The 21443-nt window shown below is 44.4% G+C and overlaps 1 protein-coding gene across 2 annotated transcripts in view; it reads right to left on the bottom strand.

Moving 5' to 3' along the window:
• The window catches only part of Nhsl1 (NHS like 1), a 216178-nt gene extending 199593 nt beyond the window's left edge, over positions 1–16585 (bottom strand). Inside the window, exon 1 of one of the 2 annotated variants that reach the window (XM_055601998.1) lies at positions 16088–16585. In XM_055601998.1, the coding sequence (XP_055457973.1) occupies positions 16088–16379 (292 nt within the window). In that variant the 5' untranslated portion in view covers positions 16380–16585. The remainder of the gene's footprint in view (positions 1–16087) is intronic. The other variant, XM_055602000.1, reaches the window with a different exon arrangement.
• Between the last annotated feature and the right edge of the window lie 4858 nt (positions 16586–21443).

The following is a 21443-nucleotide window of genomic DNA, read 5'->3' as shown; positions in this document are numbered from 1 at the left end:
AAAAAAAAAAAAAAAAAAAAAAAAAGAGAGAGAGAGAGAGAGAAAATATGAAGGGATATAAAAACTAATTTAGTAACATTCTTCAGAATGAAAAAAAAAAACTCAACTCATCAAGTAACCAACAAATATTAGTTAAAACATACATGCATTCCAAAGGATGAGAGTGTGAAATTTTTCAAAAAAACTGGGATCACTGAGCTGACCACAAAAGCTTTTAGAGGGAAAAAGAGAGCCACTCAAAGGATCAGATGCCAAGGTTTGAGCTTCTCAACAACAATGCTGGGAATGAGAAGATTAAAGACTGTGGTAGAAGGACAGCTCCAAAATACAAAGGGAGGGGGTTTCGGCCTACCAAAATCACTAATTAAAGGAGAGGGGAGACTAAAGCTGTTTCAGCTAACCTTTCCCAGGAAGCTTCCAGGGGCAGTGGTTTAGATATGAAATATTCCCAAAAGCTTGGTCCCCAAAACAATGATATAGGCTGGACTTTGCACTCCCAACCAGTGGATTAATCCATTAATGAATTCATTCTTGAATGGGCTACTGAGAGGTGGTAGGAAGGTGTGAGAGGAGGCATAAAGGAAGCAGAATTTGGGAGGAGTGCCTCTGAAGTCTCCCTCTCCCTTCTCCCCCTCCTCCTACCCCCTTTCTCCTTCTGTCTCTTTCTCTCATCCCTACCCCTTCCTTTTTCCTCCCCTTCTCCCTCTTCCCTCTCTTCTCCCTCTCCCTTCTCTTTACCAAATTCCAGGAGATGAACAACCTTCTTATTTATACCACAAACCTTCAGCTTTACCTCAGGCTCAAGGCAAAGGTTGAAGACATTATAGCCTAGAACCTCCAAAAACATAGTCAGGTGCAAGGGCAAAGTTCTATTACTTGCTGAAGTACAATAGAAGTATCAGAGCAAAAGGGACTTGACAGGAATTCACAACAGTCCAAATCTTTCTGGAACAGACCTATACCACAGCTCACATTTCAGTACTTTGTAGCAGGGGTATAGCTCAGTGGTAGAATACTTACATGTGCAAGGCTGTGGGTTCAATCCCAGTGCCACCAAAATACCACCAAGTATACTGGTTCACACCTCTAATCCCAGAACTTAGGAGACTCAGGCAAGAGGAATGCTACAAGTTCAAGGCCAGCCTGAGCTACATAGTGAGTTACATGATGTCTTAGACTACAAAGTGAAACTCTAGCTCAAAAAAATAAAAATGGTAACTCTATATTCCTTTTTAAGACAACATAGTAAAAATATATCTAGATTATTCCTATCTCCATCTTCTGTCAGCTCACTTAGCTGTGAGTGACCAGTTAGCATTCCACACCTAAAGTTCAACTGCCTGTCTTAAAAGGCACTGCAAAAATTATGTGACATATCCCAATTATCATAAAAATCAATTTTCAACAACTCATGTTTTCTTTTTTCTTTTTTTGGTTTTGGTTTTTTTGAGACAGGGCTTCTCTGCACAGCTCTAGCTGTCCTGGACTCCCTTTGTAAACCAGGCTGGCCTTGAACTCAGAGATCTACCTGCCTCTGCCTTCCTGAGTGCTAGGATTACAGGTGTGCGCCACGGCGCCCTGCTCATCTTTTCAATGAGAAAGTCTGATGAATTTACAAAGTAATATCTTGAGTGGGGGAATATTGAAATACAAAAAAAAAAAAAAAAAAAGAAAGAAAAAAAAAAGAAAAAGAAAAAGAAAACCTCACAACTCTCTCTTATTTTTTTTCTTCCCATTAACATAAACACATTTATGGAGCAAAGATTTACATGACTGGAGCAGTTTCCCAGACTCCGCGTGTTTTCCTTCTCTTCCCTTTCTCTCAATTTTTATAGCTAACAAGAAGAAAAGTATAAGAACTGCCAATTTCCATTTCTGGCTGCAGAGATGGAGAAGCCCAGCTCCATTTAATACAGTTGCCACACAGTTCAAAGAGATGGGGAAGCCGGGTTTTGTTTAATACAACTGCTGCACAGTTTGAAAACTTTCATTGAAACTTTTTTCCAACTCCAGCTTAAAACCCAGAAGTTCATTCTCACTTTGGAAAGCCAAGTTGAAAGTAAACTGTGACCTCCCAGAGTTTAAGTCGTTCCCACTGAACCCCTCAAGAACATAAATTGTTGAGACACAGTCACTGGGGGAAACATTTCCAAGTCATGTTTGACATGTAAGGCTACATGAGACTTGACAGGAATCCTTCCTAACAAGCTCAACATGATTTTAAAACATGTCCTTTACAAAAGCTCTGTGGATTCTATAAACAGTTCAGTTCCTTTTACAAAGAATACACAGTGGGAGCCAAGGGGTTCCCCAGTGCTTTGTACCCCACATACTCTGAAGAAAAGACAATGTAAATGCATGTCCATATAAAATGATGAATATCTTCTTGTATTTTATGTGCAGATAAAAGAACTTACAGACATTAAACAATAAGCCATCTGGTATGGTCTTCAAAATAAGGATAAACTTTGTGTACAGAAAACAAGTCATTTTCAACAACAAGTAAAACTTAAGGCTTTTTTTTCCTTTTTGAGGTAGAGTCTCATTACTTATTCTAGGCTCACCTCAAGAGTGACTTTCTTCTGCCTCAGCCTCCAATATGCTCAGATCACAGGCATACAATAGGACTCGCTTAAGTGAGCTACTGAATCAGTTGTCCCTCACATGTTTAAAGTCTCCTAGAAAAACAATTTTTATTTTAAAATGTATTACATTTATTTATTTGTGTTTTACTATTATTTACTATTGACTAATGTTTTACTATTCATTGACTTCTGATTGTTTAGGCCAGACATCCCTGTAGGTATCTAACTTTACCCAAAATAGTGGTCTACAGTATTAGTGCACTGAGTGTCGTACAGAGGAGAAAACCCAGCACACAGAGACTGAGTCACTTACTCAGGATCACCAGCTGATAAATCTCTTTTCTTAACCACTGTTCTCTGCTGCCTTTTGCCAAACCATTTTATTTCTCCCTAATCTCCCTAAATTATAGTGGCTTATGCCATACTAAGAAAAAATTTATAAATAGATAATATAAACAAGAATATATTGAAAAGTTGAATATAATGGGTTAAAGTAAAACTACAAGCAATAAAGCACCACAATAACAATTATTCACTTATAAAATTATCTTATGTTTATTCATATCCAGCTCATCCATATGTAAAAACTCCCCTTATCTGTCTTATCTTTTCCTGGTTATACTAGAATGTACTATCTCTATCTAACATCTCAAAATGAAGCGTTATACAATCAGTATTCAAAAAGTGCAGCCCTCTCTCCTGGGATTTTGTTCCAAAAGTCCATTCCTGCCCTGTGGTTGTATTGAGTCACCTCACTACTCCCTAGATGCTGTTTGAAGTTCCTGGGAAAAGAGAAATTATCCTAGATCCCAGAGTAAGCCAGAGGCCAGGTTACTAATGCCCAAATAGGCCCAGAAGCTGTACCTCATACTGTGCAGCAAGACTCCCACTGCTCCTTCTCAAGCCCATATCCTGCTAACATGCGAGCAGCTCCTTTAAGAAACCACTGGGAATGGAATACTGGCAGCTCCAGCCTGTCCCAAGCACAGCCTGTCTGGATGCTAAAATCTCTAAGCTGATTCACTCCTCTGACCTTGGGCCCGCCATAGTCTACATTCACAGACAGTGGTGAGTGCGGTCTAGCAGACCACCAGCAGATGCCAACACCACTGGTTCCAGGGCCACACTTAAGGGTATGGTTATAGTCACAGTTCTCTTAACTGGTGCCACCACCAAGCACCACACAGTTAAAGATATTTTTCAGCAATAAAAGAAACAGAGAGCTAGGAATAGCGCTCAGTTAGTGAGTGCTTGCCTAGCATTCAAGAGGTCCTGGGTTTGATCCCTGGTGCTTCATAAACTGGTTATGGTGGGATAGACCTGTAATCTAGCACTCCAGAGGTAGAGTTAAGAGGATCAGAAGCTCAAGGTTGTCAGGGCTATGTAGAAAGTTTGAGGTCAACCTGGGCTACAGGTGACACTGTCTCAAAAAGAGAGACAGATACAGAGTGAGGGGGTGGGGAAGGTGAGGAAAGGGAAGGAGTGAGGAGAGGGGACACTAGAGAACTGGTTTCATTGATGTTTCTGGTCCTCCATTCACTACCAAGTAACACTAAGCCATTGCAGAGTCACAGTATTTGCATGAAGTGAGTCTGCAGAGAAAAAAAGGAGAATTTTTTTAACCTTAGCATATCACTTAACCAAAAACAAGCCTAAAATTGAATTTCTTCCTGTGACTCCTGTCTTCTGACCCTGCCCATGAATGTCTGGCAGAGCAAACGAGGCCAGAAGGACTGGAAGCACTAACAAAGACTCCGTGTTAGAGGCTGGACTACCTTCCGATGCAGTGCAAAGAACCAGACAAACTTGGTTCATTCTCTATAAATTCACAACAGCATGGTCAAATGGGCTACTGACTTGTCCCCAAGGGCCACATGCTATTGGGTGAGTGGGACAATAATTTTAAAGATTCAAAGCAGAATAGAAAATACTTCTAAGCCCCAGCTAAATTCAGATGCTTTTCAATATCACAGTGAACTGAAAAGTGAAAAAATAAAAAACAAACAGAAGTTGGGCATAGTGGTACATGCCTATAATCCTAGCACTTGAGAAACTAAGATGAGAAGACTGCCAGAAGTTCAAAGCCTGCCAGGGCTACACACTGAATTCAAGGCTACCTGGCCTATGGAGTAAGGCCCTGCTTAAACATACCAAAAATGCCAAGCCTGGTATGCTTGTGATCCCAGTACTTGGGAGGCAAAGGCAGGAGAATCAAAAGTTCAACCACTGAAAGTTGTTTTGGAGGGAAATGTTTAATTCTGTGCATCTTAGGAACTGGAGTCAGTCTCACACAGATACCAATGGACACATGCATCCAAAAGGAAAAGAATTAAAGAAAAAAATGCCTAAACTTATTACAGAGAGTAATCTGTGAACAAATTTACATTTCCTCATCACTAAAAGGCAGAGATGCTATTGTGCCTTCTGATGAAATGTTATGAAAGCTAAGTGAAACATGCACATAGCAGCTATGCTATCAGTTATAGATGCTACCTTACAAACAATACTACACATTAGCATAAGTGGGCTTTGTAGTTGTAAACAGCATACTCAGACTATCTAAGAAGTACTAACAGGATGCACAGACATCTCTCCCAACCCATGCGCACAGCTCCACCCTCCTCTACCATTACCATGGTAATTAGCTCATTACCCTCTGCACCTCATATTTTTCACTTAAGCACTCTTGCATTTAAGAGATCTAGGGTTATCGGGAAAACAAGAACCAAAGCTGCAGTTGACAGTTGACAGCCCTACGTTTTAAATTTCTCTTGAAGTAAACCTAAATAAACACACACATATGTTGCCAAAGGAAATGCCCACAAAGGTGAGCCAGCGGAAGACAGATGTCTAATTGCCTCTCGGGTGAAGGGAAAAGGGGAATGTTTATTTGCTTTTTTCTCTTAGTCCTTGTTGTTTGTTTTGTTTTCGACCCTTATATGAGTTTGGCAAGCACTCTCCCAGTCAGTGATAGCCCCAGCCTAGTTTATTTCCTTTGTAAGGGAAAAAAAGAAACATAATGAGAAAGAAGAATCAACATTATAACCTGTTAGTCAGCCCTACAAGCATATTCTTCCACTAGACCCACAAGGAAAGAGAAGACAACTGTTGACAACTGTCTCCACCAGGTGATTAGCTATGAAGACACAGCACTGTCTGTCTGAGTAAGTGATCCTAGTCATAAAATATGGTCGAGTTCTCCAGCAGACAGTAATAAATTCTACAACTTAGCAACGTGTCTACTGATAGTTCTCTAGTACACTTCCTCCTACACACTGTATCATGAGTGCAATTTAAGGGCTAACCACCTGGAGAAGAAACCCCAGAAATCAGCAGAACAGCATCGAGCTTCTTCCCACTCGAAACTCCAGAATGAACACACAGGCTCCCCAGAATATCAAACAGCCAAAGCAAAATAACAAATTGTCAGAAAATACACTCCAGTGCCTCTCCTATTTAAAGCATCCCCTGGTTGTTTATGACATGCAGGAAATTCTTACAATATAAGCTAGGGGTTGAGCAATCAGATTTAAAAGCTATACACAGAAAATGGTGTTTAAAATGTGACCAACGGGGCCATGGGTAGAGTTAAGTGATACAGTGTTTATCTACCATGTGCAAGGCCTTGGATTCCATAGATAAATAGATAGAAAGATACTACCAATTCCTATATTTCAGTAAGTCTAAGAATGTATATATATATATACATATATATATACATATATATATATACACATATATATATGTATGTGTGTGTGTATATATATATATATGTATGTGTGTGTATATATATATATGTATGTGTGTATATATATATATACACACACATACATACATATATATATATATATTTAAGAACAAACAGCAATATTCTCCAGTGTAATTTTTTTATATTCTTATGTTTCCTTTGTTTAACTCCTTTGAATTTTAGGATAAATACACATTAATATTAAAATCAGAAATGGGCTTTCTGAGACCAAAAACGTTTAAATTAACCTTGTCTATTTTTTTGAGACAGAATCTCACTATGTAGACCAAGATGTCCTCCAATTTATGACCACCCTGCATCAGACTCCTGAAGCCTGGGCTCACACACATGCTCATCATGGGTGGCCTCGGTTTACTTTTCATTTATACAAAGTAGGCCCTGGAACCCAAAGTTGCTTCTGAGTCCATACTCCTCCATAACGTTTTAACCACCCACTTCTGAACAAAATCAAGACAAACTTTTGACCTTAGGTTTGATCTCTGGTTAACAACTAAAGCAAAATAACTTCAGTGACCACAGTTGCTTCCTTCAAATGTCTGTCACTCTTCCCTGTTACAGTACCACCTGAGACAGCGTGTTAAAAGGTCCAGTGGCTAAAAGCAACATGCAGAATGAAATAGACTAGGAGGACATCATGAGCCGTTGCATTTGTTTCAAACTCTAGGTCACCATCTCAAAGTAAAACACTCCACAACAAACTCAAATGCATGCCCAGGCCACCATTACCCCATCCCTTCGTGGGACATTCATACTCAGCACCGGGATATCCAGATAAGGTATGCTAGGCAAGCACTCTACAAACGGAGTTATCCTCTCAGTCCTCCTCTCCCCCAATTTCCTTTCTTAATGCAGAAAAGACTCAATCTTAGGAAGCTCATATTTAAATATACCTAAAAACCGATGCATTAACAATTCTTAAACATATAATAAAGAATTTAGCAACCTGAATTGTCTTATTTTTTCCAAATTCAGCTGCCTACTCTAACAATAAAATTGAACCAGAATTCACAAACATAGTTTACAAGTAGTTAACTTTTAGAAACCAACTTTAAGACATACAGGAAAAACAATGAGTATGATACTTTGCTTCTTCAAAGGAAGAAAAAGAGCAATAAGACAAATCCTGGCATTCTGTGCTTAGAGGAAAAACACACTAACACTTTTCTGTTTGTGTGAAGAAATCTTGGAAGGATACAGAAAAAAAGGAATAAAAGTTAAGATACTGCAGAGGGCTGCAGGGACACAGCAGAGGACATCAGCAGGAGAGGGAATTTTCACCAAATGTCCTTTGGAGTATATTTGTTGTGCACTGTAAATATGTTACCTACACAATAAAGTCTGTGAAAATTCAGGATTATCTGAGCTGCACTGGATCTCCCCAAACCTCTGCCCTTGTGTAGAGGTCATGAATACAGCCCAGGGCTCTCTGAGAGCCTATCAGCTGATTAATTAGTACAGCTGGGATATCCTGAGAAATAGTCTGGTTTCCTCATCTGTATAGAGTTCTAGCAGCCAGATCATCAGCTGGGAGCATCATGGGGAAACTGGTGAACACCTCAACTGTGATTCTCAGTGTAATCAGGCATAATCCAATCACAAATACCAGAACCTACTTAACTCAGTTTCTTCTGCTTCTCATTAATCAGACACCTAACATGGCCAGAAAGTCCCAGTCTCATCACTGCACGAGCTTTATATGCTGCAGATAATCAAAGGGGGAGGTATCAAAGATTGCTCTGTGGGGATGATCTGAGACAGTCATCTGTCTGCTTGCCTATGAAAGCAGTCAAGAGAGAAAAAGCAGTGTTAACAAACCTCCATTACTCCTGGGGGTGGGTTGGGATAGTGCTCTTAAGCCAGAGAATTTCTATTTGTTGTAGAGGGAATTGTTTGAGTGGGTTTGTTTTGTTTTATAAAAGGTGTCCAATAGTCCAGGATGTACTTGAACTCGTGATCCTCTGGCTCCAACTCCCAGATTCGAGGATTACAGGGATGTGCCAACACATCTGGCTTCGGGCTGTTTTTAAAACCTAATTTTTAGAAGAAGATATGTTATAAATATTTAAAGTCATAACTTTGTATGTGGGGGAGTAGCACCATCTCACAAACCTGCAGACAGGTCTTTAGATGTCCCCTTAAAATGGCCATCCCCAATTCAGAACAGATCTTCTAAAAACAGTATAAGACTTGCAAAGGCTCTTACATTCCTGGGAAGACTGCACTACTTAGCCAGATTCCTGCTCAAAAACAAAAAACAACAACAAAAGGGCTACTGTCTGATTCACTCTGAACACAAAACGCAGTAGTGTCCCTGGCCTCAAAGTGCACCCTGGGAATGGGTAACTGCTCCACCACCTGGACACAACAGCCTGGTATTTCCAAAGCTTGGTTTATCACAATCACCTGGGGCCTTGTTGGCCTAGGCTCTTCCTGGCCTCAACCCAGCCTCTGATTCAGACTATCCAGGGGCGGGGTCTGAGAATCTGTTTTTTAACAGAGCCCGGGTGATTGCTCATGACTCAGAATGTGTGGGAAACAAGGAGATGAATGAAATGGACCTAGTTGTTCCAAAAGGCCCTAGAAGAGCTGAGGGCTGAACAGTCAGTGATGACTGGAACCAGGGAATGGTGTTTGAGCAGAAGGCTCTGGACTCTAGAGTCTACGGAAACCTAGGCAGTGATGCTTTGGGGGAGGGGACGCTTCCACAGCTAGGAAGCTCAGTGGGAGCTGAGCCAGCCTCCCAGTTCCCACAATAGGAGGAAATGGAGGAGAAAGAGTTTGAGAAAGAAAAAGGACATCCACATGAGGGTTCCAGGAGAAGGGTTGGCAGTCCCAGCCCCCAAGCTCAAGCATCTGTAAGACAGTCATGTACTACAGATGCTTACAGTATCTGTGCAGGATGTTTTGATTTCCAGTCAGTAGTGTTTTCACATTTATCTCTCCCACCAGTCTCCCCTGGACTTAGTCAGCTTTCATCTTCCAGGCCCAGCCTCCTGAACCACCCAGCAGTAGTGACACAGGGAAATGAACAGGCACATAGGTACTATGTCAGCGGTCCCTGTCATCAAGGCAAAAGCAGCAAATGTGGGATAAGCGTCAACTGTGTGCCAGGGGTCTCACTAAGAACCATGAATACGGGTCTCACATCTGCCCATCTGCTAAGTACTTTACTGAGGTTGGGGGTGGGGCAGGAAGATAGCTCAGTAAGTAAATGTACTTGCCACCCAAACCTCATGACCTGAGCTCTATATCTGGAACTGGAACTTGTGGTAAAGAACAGGCTCCTGCAGGCTGTCTATACACACACATGCACACACATACACTTTTTTTTTTTTTAAGAGCCCAAAAGCTCTTTTTTTAAAGACAATATCTTCCAAAGTTGCTCAGCTCAGACAACACCACCCTACCTATTCAGACTTTGTGATGTTTTTACTTCAAAATATGTGACAGGCTTCAGCCTTTCTCTTTTAGATTGGGTCCTTTGTAGTCCATGCTGGCCTTTAACCCACTATGTAGCCAAAGATAATCCTGAATTCCTCATCTTCCTGACTCTACCTCGCAAGTGCTGGAATTACCGCCTCCACCGGCATTCAGTGTGGGGTGTGCACCCCAGGCCGTGCAGCACACTAGGCAAGCATTCTGCTGAGTTAGACACATCTCTCTCTGGCTTCTACCCTTCCAAGAGAGGAAGTGTCATCAGTTGCAGTTGGCTCAGGTAGCATTAACAGTGCACCACAGGTTAGCGCAGGCTGACCTGAGCCGCACCCTGCCTGAAGGGCTGGATTTCCTGTCTCACACGGGTTCAGGCTCCGGGCTTCGGCTGCCAGCCCTTCTCCTGGGGCTTTCATGGGGCTGTCTTCTTTCTTTCACTGGCCCTTTAGCCTCTATTTCCTCCTATTGTGGGAACTTGTCACTATTTCACAAGGAAAAGGAATAAAGGCTGGGACCTCCGTGCCCTTTCCTTGGAGTTCAGTGAAAGACAAGCTCCAGCTCTACATTTTTCCAAAACACAGCTGAGATGAACACTGTGGGAAATGTGGACCACCTGGAGCCAGGCATGGTGGTGCATGCCTGAGATCCCAGCCCACGGGAAGAAGAGGCAGGAGGACCAAGAAGTCTAGACCAGCCTGAACTGCTTGAGATCCTGTTAAAAAACAGGGGGAGGAGAGAAGGGGCTGGAGGGAGAGAGGACAGGGAAAGGGAGAGGGAAGCAATAAAAGCCATATACAGAAATAACATGGCTCTCAGTACCCCTCTGTTGATTCTGAATTTCAATTTCTGCAGAATTCATCTATGCCAAGGTAAAAACCAACTTGAACAGAAACAAAATTAAATAAATTCCTGGCCTCTAAGTTAGATGCAAGCTATCTTATGTTATACTTAAAATTTGACTTTTTTTTTTAACTGTGAATGTGATAAAGAAACTGAGTTGGCATGCACAGCCTTGGGTTTAATCCCAATGTCAACTAAAACAATGCATAATGGCATAAACCTATAATCCCAGCATTTGGGAGGTAGAAACATGAAAATCAGTTCAAGGTCATCTTCAGCTATATATGGTGCTTGAGGCCAGCCGAGAATATGTGAAACTGTCTGAAATTCTTTTTGAAACCAAGCCTCATTATGTAACAAGGCTGGCTCAAACTATGCAGAGTCCCCCCGACTCAGCCTTTGAAGTGCTGGGACTGCGGGTACACACCATCATACCCAGCAAATTCTGTTTTGTTTTTTTTTTTTTAATAAGGTCTTTAAAAGTCTGGAGAAATGGCTGTTCTTCCAAAGGACTGAAGCTCCTTTCTCAGCGCCCACGTCAGGCAGCTCACAGCCCCATTCAACTCCAGTTCCAGGGCATCCAAGACCTTCTTCTGGACTCCGCAAGTTCACACATATACGTGGCACACACTCACACAGACACAGACAATATCATGAGTGAAAATTAAAATAAACCTTTTTCCCAAAAGATTTTTAAATAAAGCATTATAGTGCCTTACTTTTCTGCTTTACAATTGTGTTCCAAAGTATTAAGAACTCAAATATTTCCACTTTATTTAAATTTTTTCAAGGGGCTGGAGAAATGGCTCTGTTTTCAGCTTTCACATCAAATGGGTCACAACTGCGGTAACTCCAGCTTGAGTATCTGGTGCCTTTGGTCTCCGTGGGTACTACACCCATGTGCGCGCACGTACCCACACCCACCCACTCACTCAAAAATGAAAAATGCTCAAAATGTCTTCATTTACTACTCCCCATCCTAAAACAACACATATAGGTGAAATTAGTTAATGTGAGTTTTCCTCTATGTTATCACATCACCTCTACCTAAGAGACTATATACTTCCCAAGCATTGTATCACAAGAGTCAATGGGTAGACTGCGGTCTTATATCAAAGGATACGCCCTCCGAATTCAAAAATTAACTCTTTTTAATCTGAGCATAAGGCGAATGCAATTCAGTACAAGTCTCTTTCCATGATGATAGCAGCACTTTTTAAATACGAGGCAGAAAACATGCCTGTACTATGGGCAGAATACGTACAAACGTGAAACAAGTACCTGTCTGATCTATTTGGAAAATGACCGACACCTCAGCATGTGAATGCCCACACATCCACGTGCCAACTACTGGATAGAATATACTTTGAGACTGGGACACTAATTCAGAAGGCCCTGGGTTTCTTTCTCAAAGTGCAAATAAAAACTAGTGAATAAAATATGGATGAAAAAAGTTCTTACAATCTAATTCTTCCTTCTTCCTTTTTTTTTTTTTTTTTTTAAGACAGGTCTTAAGTAGCCCAGGCTAGCCTTGAACTTCCTTATCCACTTGAACTTCCTTATCTACATGGTCCACCACAACCCCCAACCAGGTGTGTTAATAGACCAAGCAGTCAATTCTTGTTTGTTTGTTTGTTTGTTTGTTTGTTTGTTTTTTAGGCAGGGTCTCTCTATGGAGTCCTGGCTGTCCTATCGTAGGCCAGGCTAGCCTTGAATTCAGAGAAATCTAATAGCCTCTGCCTCCCAAATGTTGGGATTAAAGGTGTGTACTATCATACCAGGCAAAGGCAGGCAACTCTTAAGGTCAGCCACATTCAAAAGAAAAAAAAAAATGCTTGATCTCACACAGGCTGCTTAACCTAATGGTATAATCTGCCCACTCAGCTACCAACAGTTTCTGTTAATAAATTTAATAACTGTCTGAGAATAAAGCTGGGTGGAGATCATAATCCTATCAACATCTCTCTAAAACGTGGTATGCAATAATTGAAGCAAATCTTGTGCCAATTTTACCAGACATACATTTCAGAGAGCCAGCACCTGTTCTTAGAAGTTCAGGTAAGTCTGCATCTCCACTGTGCCTCCAGAGCCCTGCCACATACACTGCTGAGATTTCTTCTGAGAAAGAAGCAAAGATACTCATTCTGACATCAGCTGCTGGCTGGGTCAGAGGATGAGGGTCTATCACGAGGACCTAGAACACTGCTCTCAAGTATTAGCCCACACTGTCTACCAAACTTCCTAATCTTCCAGTCTCCTTGACTGCCAGTAGTTTGCCATCTGGATGAAGGAAGCATGTGTAAAAGACTCAATTTCAGTCACTATAAATGCATTGTTAAGGTATGTATTAGGGTTCTTTAGAAAACTGACAGAATTATTATACATACATGTGCACGCACACACACACATATATGGGATTAGAGTGGCCTGTAGGTTGTGGTCCAGCTAGTCCAACAATAGCTGTTTACCAACAAAAAGTCCAAGAAGCCAGCAGTTGCTCAGTCCATGAGTCTGGGTGTCTTAGCTGGTCCTTCAGTAAATGCTGGAAGTCGGCTCTAATGCTAGTGAAGAAGCTTGCCAACAAGAGCGAGAGCAAGCAGGCAGAGAGAGAAAGGTTCTTTATTCCGTGTCCTTTAGATAAGCTGTCACCAGAAGGTGTGGCCCAAATTAAAAGTGGAGGATCTTCCTACCTCAAAAAAATCTGGATTAAAGGTGGGTCTTTCCACTTCATGTGATTTATTTAAGAAAAAATAAAATCTCTCACAGGTGTACCCAGTCACTTGGATTTTAGTTAATTCCAGATGTAGTCAAGTTGACAACCAAGACTAGCCGAAAGGTCCATACTGGGCCACTTTCCCCAACATGGGATCATTAGAGATGGCAGCAGAGGATGTCACTGGAAAACTGGGAAGAATAGCAATATGTGCTTTTCCTAATTTTGTAAGCCCAGCATACTGGCACATGCCTTTGTTCCCAGCACTCAGGGAGGCTTGGACTTCTTCCCTTGGTTATAAGTTCATGAAATTAGGGGCACTTACAGTCAATTCTCAGTACAAAGGTTCACAAATAAAGGATGTGCTCGGAAGACCTGCTTTAAAAAGGACCAGATGTCAGTCATGGCGGCATACACGTTTAATGATAGCACTGTGAGTTCAAGGCTAGCCACATGCTGGAACTGCAGGTAGGAGCCACTATGCTAGATAGACAAGGCACCGTTTTAAAAGAATCCTGCAGATGCTATTAGGAGGAACGCATAGGTGATTCATTGCTTATTAGTATGCAAAAAAAAAAAAAAAGTTGTGTGCAAAGATGGGGCCATATCTAGTAATGTCCTTAGTAACTCATCTTTTTGTCTGTATGCGCACACCTACGGTCACAGGCTTAATTATTTTTAATAAAAGCCTTCTTTCATGACTACATGAAAATGATCAACCAGGATTACTGGTGTAAAATTAAAGCCATTTAAAATAACGTGCTCATGAACACTTTGAAGAGAATTATTTCAGTCACTTCAGAAACAACTTTGAGAACTCAGGACTGCTGGGCTGTACACCTTACTGAAATATACACACTCAAAGAAAGGAAAGTGAACAGGAGGTGATGTCATCTGAATGCAATAGCACTGCTGGAGGCAGAATATTAGAGTTCATGGCTCATCTTAGCTATATAGAAAGTTTGAGACCAGCCTGGGATACGTGAGTATCTAAAAGAAAGTGGGGAAGAAGAGAAGGTAGAGGAGGAAATTATTTAAATGCAAAACAAATAAGAAAAAAGGCCCTTTTCTTCAGTTTATTTTTACTTTATGAGCACTGCATATCTGTGTGGGGTCCCTGGAACTGGACTTACAGGGAGGCATGAGCTGTCATGAGGGTGCTGGGAACTGAACCAGGGTACTCTGGAAGAGCAGCCAGTGCTCTTGACCTCTGAGCCATCTCTCCAGCCAGCAAAGAGAGTTTTAACATGAAGGAATATTGTTTACTTTTCTACACTGTAGTTTAAAACTTGTAAGCGGCCTTGTTTTGCAGTTACAGAAAGGTGCAACACTCCACTCCATGAACTAGAATGTGTCCCCTTTGTTTTATTTTGTTTACTTCCCTAAGGTTTGTTCACCCAGTAGTTATATCTGCCTCATTCACCCAGGTACACACACCCTACACACACAAAAAGGCACAGAAACAAACAGAATTACCAGGTTGACAGCGAATGTCTCCTGGACAACATAGCCCATGTTTGAGGTCATCATTCACATGAACACATTCTGATTATGTCCCCAACAAATTATTGGGTCATTTTCACTCCCGGCCCCTCTCATCCCCTCCCACTCTCCTGGGTTAAAAGCTGTCCACAACTTTTAAGTATGTGTCTTTAGCACAATCTGCATCAAGTTGGCCAAAAAGTATAAAGCCATCACATGATAAATGCACAACCTAAAAAGATGCGTGACAGCGGCATTTATAAGCATCGACTTAAATTAATGAAAATTCCAACTCCTAGGCTTCAAGACGGTTAAACCTGACGCAGTTTTTCTAGCAAGCTGGAAAACAAGCTACTCTGGATTACGTAGGAAGTGATTCTAAGTGAGGCCATTTTTCATGAAGAGCTGCTGAAACCTAGGTGTGGGTTGTTACACGGGTATCTCCCCTTCCACTCTGCAATCCATCAACCATCCCCAATTTACTCTTTGCACCAAGTATTATGACCAAGTTCACCTACTGTAAAGAAAGGGAGAAACCACCCAGACAGCACACTGAAAGTTTCTCAGTTTGGGCCAGCAGGAAATTCCAGTCGCTTCATTCATCAGAGCCAGTTAAAGCTGCTGAAATGAAATGGGCTCTCGGAGATTACTATGTCAGGACATAGACTTAATTTTGGGGGTTGAAGGGGCCCAGACAAAGACAGAGTCCCAGCTCAAGGTCAAGGTCCTCTGAATAACAAAGAGCCAATGGTCAGTCTGGGAGAGGAAACAAAATTCAAGGCCAAAAAAAGGGAAAACACTCAACCTAAGTTAGTGAGCTTTCTTTGGCGGGTAAGCACAGGCACAATATGCGGTGGACAGCTATGACAAGCTGACGTAACCCTCACTGCAGTCCCCAGAGATTGTCCCGATTCTCCTGAAGTGTGAATCGCTGTAACCATTCTCGACCCCCTGACTCCGACAGGACACCAATACTTTTTGCTAGAACTGTGGCTACTGTCAATTTCCCACTGACAGGGCAGTGGGATGAGCCATCTCCCAAAAGCCACACTCCTCACCCACTCCACCGAGGCAACCTCTAGGAAGACAGAATCGGGGCTCACCACACGGTCCTGCCACCTGCACTGCCTCACACACGAGCCCCCGACACTCGGGGCCTCCCGAGGCGGCCGGAGAGCCTAGCCTGGGCCGCCAGGGGGCGGGAGGCAGCAGCTGGCCGAGCGCCTCCGCGCCGCGGCGCCCTCCCCGGGGCCACCAGCCACTCACGGATTTTCACTCGCCGGTGGTCCAGGCGCGCGGCGGCGGCGTGCAGGGCGTCGAGGCGGCGGTGGAGCTCGGTCGTACGGTGACCCAGGGCGGCCGCCTGGCTCTCGAGCTCCCCGAAAATGTCCCCGGCGCAGCGCGACAGGTCGGCCAGCTGGGCGAGCAGGCAGACCAGGGTGCGCGAGCTGACCTGCTCCAGCGAGCGGAAGAGCGGCGCGCCCGCAGCCCGGGCCACCGCCGCCTCCTCCGGCCGGTGGAGCCGCGCGGGCTCCACGCTCCGCTGGTGGAAGGGCATGGCTGGCGTGCGGGGTGCCGGCGGGCCGGCGATCACGGCGCTCACGCCGGGCCCCGAGGGCGATGGGCGCGGGTTCGCATCCAACACAAAGGAGAGTCCCGGGGCGGCTGCCGCCCGGACGAGGCCGGCGGCGAGGAGGCGCGGAGACCGCAGCCGAGTGCAGCGCGGAGACGTGCCTCCTCCCAAGCTCCCGGGCAGCGCGGCCGAAAAAGTTCCCGGAGCAGCTCCCGGGCCGCCGCGGCGGGTCCCGCCGAAGTTTGCAAGCAGGAAAGCGCCGCGGCTCCTTCCCTCCCTCCGGACTGGAGAGGGAGGAGGAAGCGGGGGAAGTGCCGCCGACACGGGCGCGAGGGAGGGCGGCGGGAGAAAGGGAAGGGGGAGGAGAAAGGCCGGCCAGGAACCACCTGCGGCTCCCGCGCCCGCCGCGCCCCGCGCCCAGGCCGGTGGCTCCCGGCGCCCCAGCGCACCCTGCTGGGGTGGCCGGGCAGTCCCCGAGCTCCGGGCCGCCGCCCACGCCCCAAGCCGAGCCCCCGGCCGCGGGGGCCCTGTCCCCGCCCGCACCCAGGCCCGACGGGGGCGCCACGGAGGCGGAGGCGCCCGGCAGCCGGCCAGCCTGAATCCCGCAGCTCACCTGCGCTGTTGCGGTGGCGGCTGAGTCTCTGTCCTGCCTTCTGGGGAACGCCGGGCGGCTAGAGTAAGTTCCCCCTGGTCTCTCCCCTTCAAGGCTCCCAAGAGTTCTGGGACGCTTTGGTGGACCTCGAAGAAGTCTTCAATCACCCTGCGCCAGCTAGGAGTGGCCAGCTAGGAGTCTGAGTCCAGAGGGACCAAAAACCAAACCTCAGAAACCCCTTCAGAGTGCTTCAAGAGTTTTTCTTAGTGTCTCCTTAGTGGCTTCCTGCCCTATAGGTGGGAACAGTTTACAGATAGTTGCTTGTTTCATACATCCCTTATTGGCCTTGATATTTTATTTTTTTAGCAAACCTACTTAAACACTTCTACCTCTCTTCCAACACTCTCCGCCCCCCCCCCCCCCGCCCCAATACCGGGCAGGAGGGAAAGAAGGTTAGTGGGGACAGGGGTCGGAGTTGTCTCTGCTGCTTCTCTCTGGGTAGGCTTGCAGAATTCTTTGGGGCAATACCAGTGGCAGTCATCCTGAAGTCCAGGCAACCAATAAGCCAGCCAACAGCAAATGCAGCAGCAGGACCAACCAGCAGCAAGCGGTCCTCCTCCTAGCAGCCGGCCTTCTTCCTCTGGGCTGTCATATTTACACCCCTCAAAGTCCTTGGACCTCAACTAATTCCACCTGGCAAAGACCACGCTCCTCAGGAGATACTTAACAGGTGTGGACAAACTAACCCCCGCCCCACTTGGAATTTTAACAAAAACACATTTACATATCATAAACCAAAAAGTCCACAACACCTCCTCGAGCGTTTGAGTTAGGTTACTAAAACCTAGAACCCTGAATCCAGGGCCTGGAAGATAGTTTAACTAGACACCCTTGAGATCATAGTCATGAGACACCCAGCTAACTCAAACCTCTGCTAAGAAGAATTTGAGGAGAATGAGTCCAATATTCCGAAGCTAAAAATCCTATTGGCCTCATCACTGTTTGCTAAAAAAAAAAAAAAAAATCTTTGGCTTCTGTTGTGGAGTTGACCCACATTGCAGCACTCCATTTTGACCTTGGCATCAGTCTCCAAAGTGCTGCTGGTCTGTCTGTCTGCAGGACAGGAGCAAAGCAAGCAGGCGGCCTGAAGATAAAGACAGCATCTTCAGATAACACTAGTAGACAAGCATGGCGGCGTGGGAGGTGGCAGGGGCCGGTGTTCAGGCGTTAATCCCAGCACTCCCGAGGCAGAGCCAGCCTGGTCTACAGAATGAGTTCAGGGACAACCAGGGCTACACAGGAGAAATCCTGTCTTGGAAAAAAAAAAAAAAAAAAAAAAGGTAGACAAACGTTTTCCATCTTTTCTAGTTGTACAGCAGCTTGTTTTGTGGTTGATGATGTTGTTTTACAATATATGGCATTCTCAGATCACCTAGTAGGACCACATGCAGGACTGTGAGCAAAGGAGATGGCTGCAATCTGCTTTTTAAACCTTGACGTTTATGAAGCAGTATATAAACAGTATAAAAGTGTTGTTTCCTTAAGAAATGTCCTGAAGTGAAAAAGGTGATGTCCCCACAAGTTCCTCCCTGACATCATGAGGCAGTGGAACACTTTAACCTTCCAGGTAAGCCAGTCTACTGGTGGCATACCCCTGTACTCAGGCATCAGGGGTTCGAAGCCAGCTGCAGCTAAGCTAGATAGTGTGAAACTGCCCCCGAAACAATACTAAAATCTATGCAGCACAATATCCCTGCCTATGTGAACTGTCCAGTGCTTTCTAACATGCTGAAGGTCATGCAAACACAACCAGAGTCTATCTGAAGCGTTTATACCCAACCCCGTACTAGCCACATGCTAGTATTACTGCTGTGTTTTTTTATAGACTGGCCCATTCTACATATTTCCTACAAAGGAATCAATCTATGATCTGTAGCTGGCATCTTTCTCGGAGTGTGATGTTTTCAAGGCTTATTCATGCTATAGTCCTTCAGTTCCCTTTAATGGCTACACAATCCCCCATTGTTACGGTTGATCTACTCAGTTAATGAGCATCTAGGCTTCTGTCTATTGACTCTGAGTAACGTTAGAAACACTCACATCCAGGCTTTGGTGTGGACACACATTTTCCTTTCTCTCAGGTATACACACCTGGGAGTAGAACTGCTGGGTCATATAGGAACTTTGTGTTTAGCCGTATCAGAAATGATGGGCTGTGTTCCCAGGCGGCGACACCATTCTGCATTCCACCAGCAGTGATGGCGTTCCACCTCTTCACTAACCCTTGTCATTATCTCTCATTATTTTACAGCCCTTCTTTTAGATGTGTCTTCATTTGCATTGCCCTGAGAGCTAGTGATACTAGACATCTTTTCAGGTGCTTTTTGGCCACTTGTTTAACTCTGGGGAAAAGACTGATCAGGTTTTTGTACTTTCTTTCTGTGGTACTTGGGACTGACCCCAGTACTTTTCAGTGCTGTTGCTGACCCAGATCTCTAGCCTCCACTCCTTTCTTAATTGGGTGACTGTCGTTGTTATGACGTAACAGCCCCTACATCTTTACCAATGATGGGACTTAAACACAGGCTCTCAAATATGCCCCTGAGCTTCATACCCTCTTTTTGAGTTTCAAATGTTTTTGTAATTGACTAATGACTTAGGCCTGGGCGTACCACTGTGCAGCGTGGAAGTGAGAGGACACCCTTTAGGAACTAGACCTCATCTTCCACTTTGTTAGGCAGGGTCTCTCCTGTTATAGGCTGCACTACTTACTCCAGGCTAACTGGCCTGTGAGCTTCTGAACGATTCTCCCTATCTTGCCATAGGAGTGCCAGGATTGTGCTCCACAGCTGATCTTTTACATGATAAAAGACCTGAGTTTGGACAAGCTTGAATAAGCTTGAACTTGTCAGGCTTGAGCAGCAGGAGGCTTTACTGTCTGAGTTATCACTCTAGAACGTTTTTAGGTTTTTTTGTTGTTGTTGTTGTTGTTTTTTTTTTTGAGACAGGTTTCATATTGTATAGTCCAAACAGACCTTGAACTCACAGCAATCCTTATGCCTCAGCTTCCTAAGTATCAGGATTACAAGTGTGGACCAACTATGCTTCGCTTAAACAGATGGTTTAGTGTGTGTGTGTGTGTGTGTGTGTGTGTGTGTGTGCGCGCGCACGCGCATGCTGAGACAAGGTTTCTCTGTGGAGCCTTGGCTGTACTGGAACTTACTTATAGACCAGACTGACATCAAACTCAGAGATCCACCTGCCTCTGCCTCCAAAGTGCTGCTCTTAAAGGCATGTGCCACCAGGCCCGACCTTGAAACAGATTTTTAAAATGGACAATGGGAGACAACATTTAAATTACTTTATGAATATAGGCCATGAACCCTGTTTATTTCACATTTTGGTTATATATAGAATTTAAATTTAGCTTCTCAACCAGTAAAGTCACTGGTTGAAAAAAAATTAATGCAGAAACTGGATGTGGTAATGAAATTCCAGCACTCAGGAGAGTTAGGTGTGTCATTGAGTGCAAGGCCAGCCTGGACAACATAGCATAACCCTGATTAAGAAAGAAGGAAGGGAGCCAGGTGGGTGGTGCACGTCTTTAATTCCAGCACTTGGGAGGCAGAGGCAGGTGGATTGCTGTGAGTTCAAATCCAGCCTGGTCTACAAAGTCAGTCCAGAACAGCCAAAGCTACACAGAGAAACCCTGTCACAAAAAACAAACAAACAAAAAAAGGGAAGAAGAAGAAGGGAGGGAGGAGAGAGCTGGAGGGGGTTGGGGAAGTGAAAGATTGCTTTCTGTAATTAAAACCTTTCTCAATTCAAGCAGGAGTCCTTTGTGAGCAGAATTATAGGAGCTGTGTTCCTGCTCCCAGCCAACTGCCATCCATGTTATAGGGTAGGAAGAGTGGTAGAAAGCAGGGGAGGTTGGGCGGGGCTGGCATCCGAAGATGGAACTCTGCTACAATCATATCACACCCACTTAGGCATGCACTGTTGGAATGTGCTCTTTTCTAAACACTTCTGGGCCCTCACTGGGCCCTCACTTTGCCTCTGTCTGCAAATCTAGGCCTAGTCCTGGAAGCTTCTAGCCACCATACAATCTAACATAGGCCTGGAATGTTTTCAGCCTCTGAGAATTACTGCTTAATAAGCTCACCCTTTCTTGTTCTTACTGAACTCTAGGTTGGCTGGTTCAAACTCCTCTTCCAGCTGCTGACTTATTCAATCTGGCTTTTCTCTAGGCCTCCGAACTGCTCTGGTTGGCCTCAAACTAACTCTAGCAATCTTTTCTAATCTTCTGGCTCCTTCTCATTCCCTGTCTCATTCTGTCTTCACCTGTGTCTAGCTTATTCTCTCATTCAACCTCTGTCCGTTAAATTCTCCTGGTAAAACTGCCCCCTCCCCTGCATGGCCCATTAAGTAGCTTCCCTTTCCTTGATTTTCTTGTGAGA

Source organism: Psammomys obesus, unplaced genomic scaffold, assembly GCF_907164565.1.
Source record: "Psammomys obesus unplaced genomic scaffold, mPsaObe1.curated_primary_1811, whole genome shotgun sequence".
Classification (NCBI taxonomy): Eukaryota; Metazoa; Chordata; class Mammalia; order Rodentia; family Muridae; genus Psammomys; species Psammomys obesus.
The sequence above is the reverse complement of the archived record's forward strand: the minus strand, read 5'-3'. Positions and strand labels throughout refer to the sequence as shown.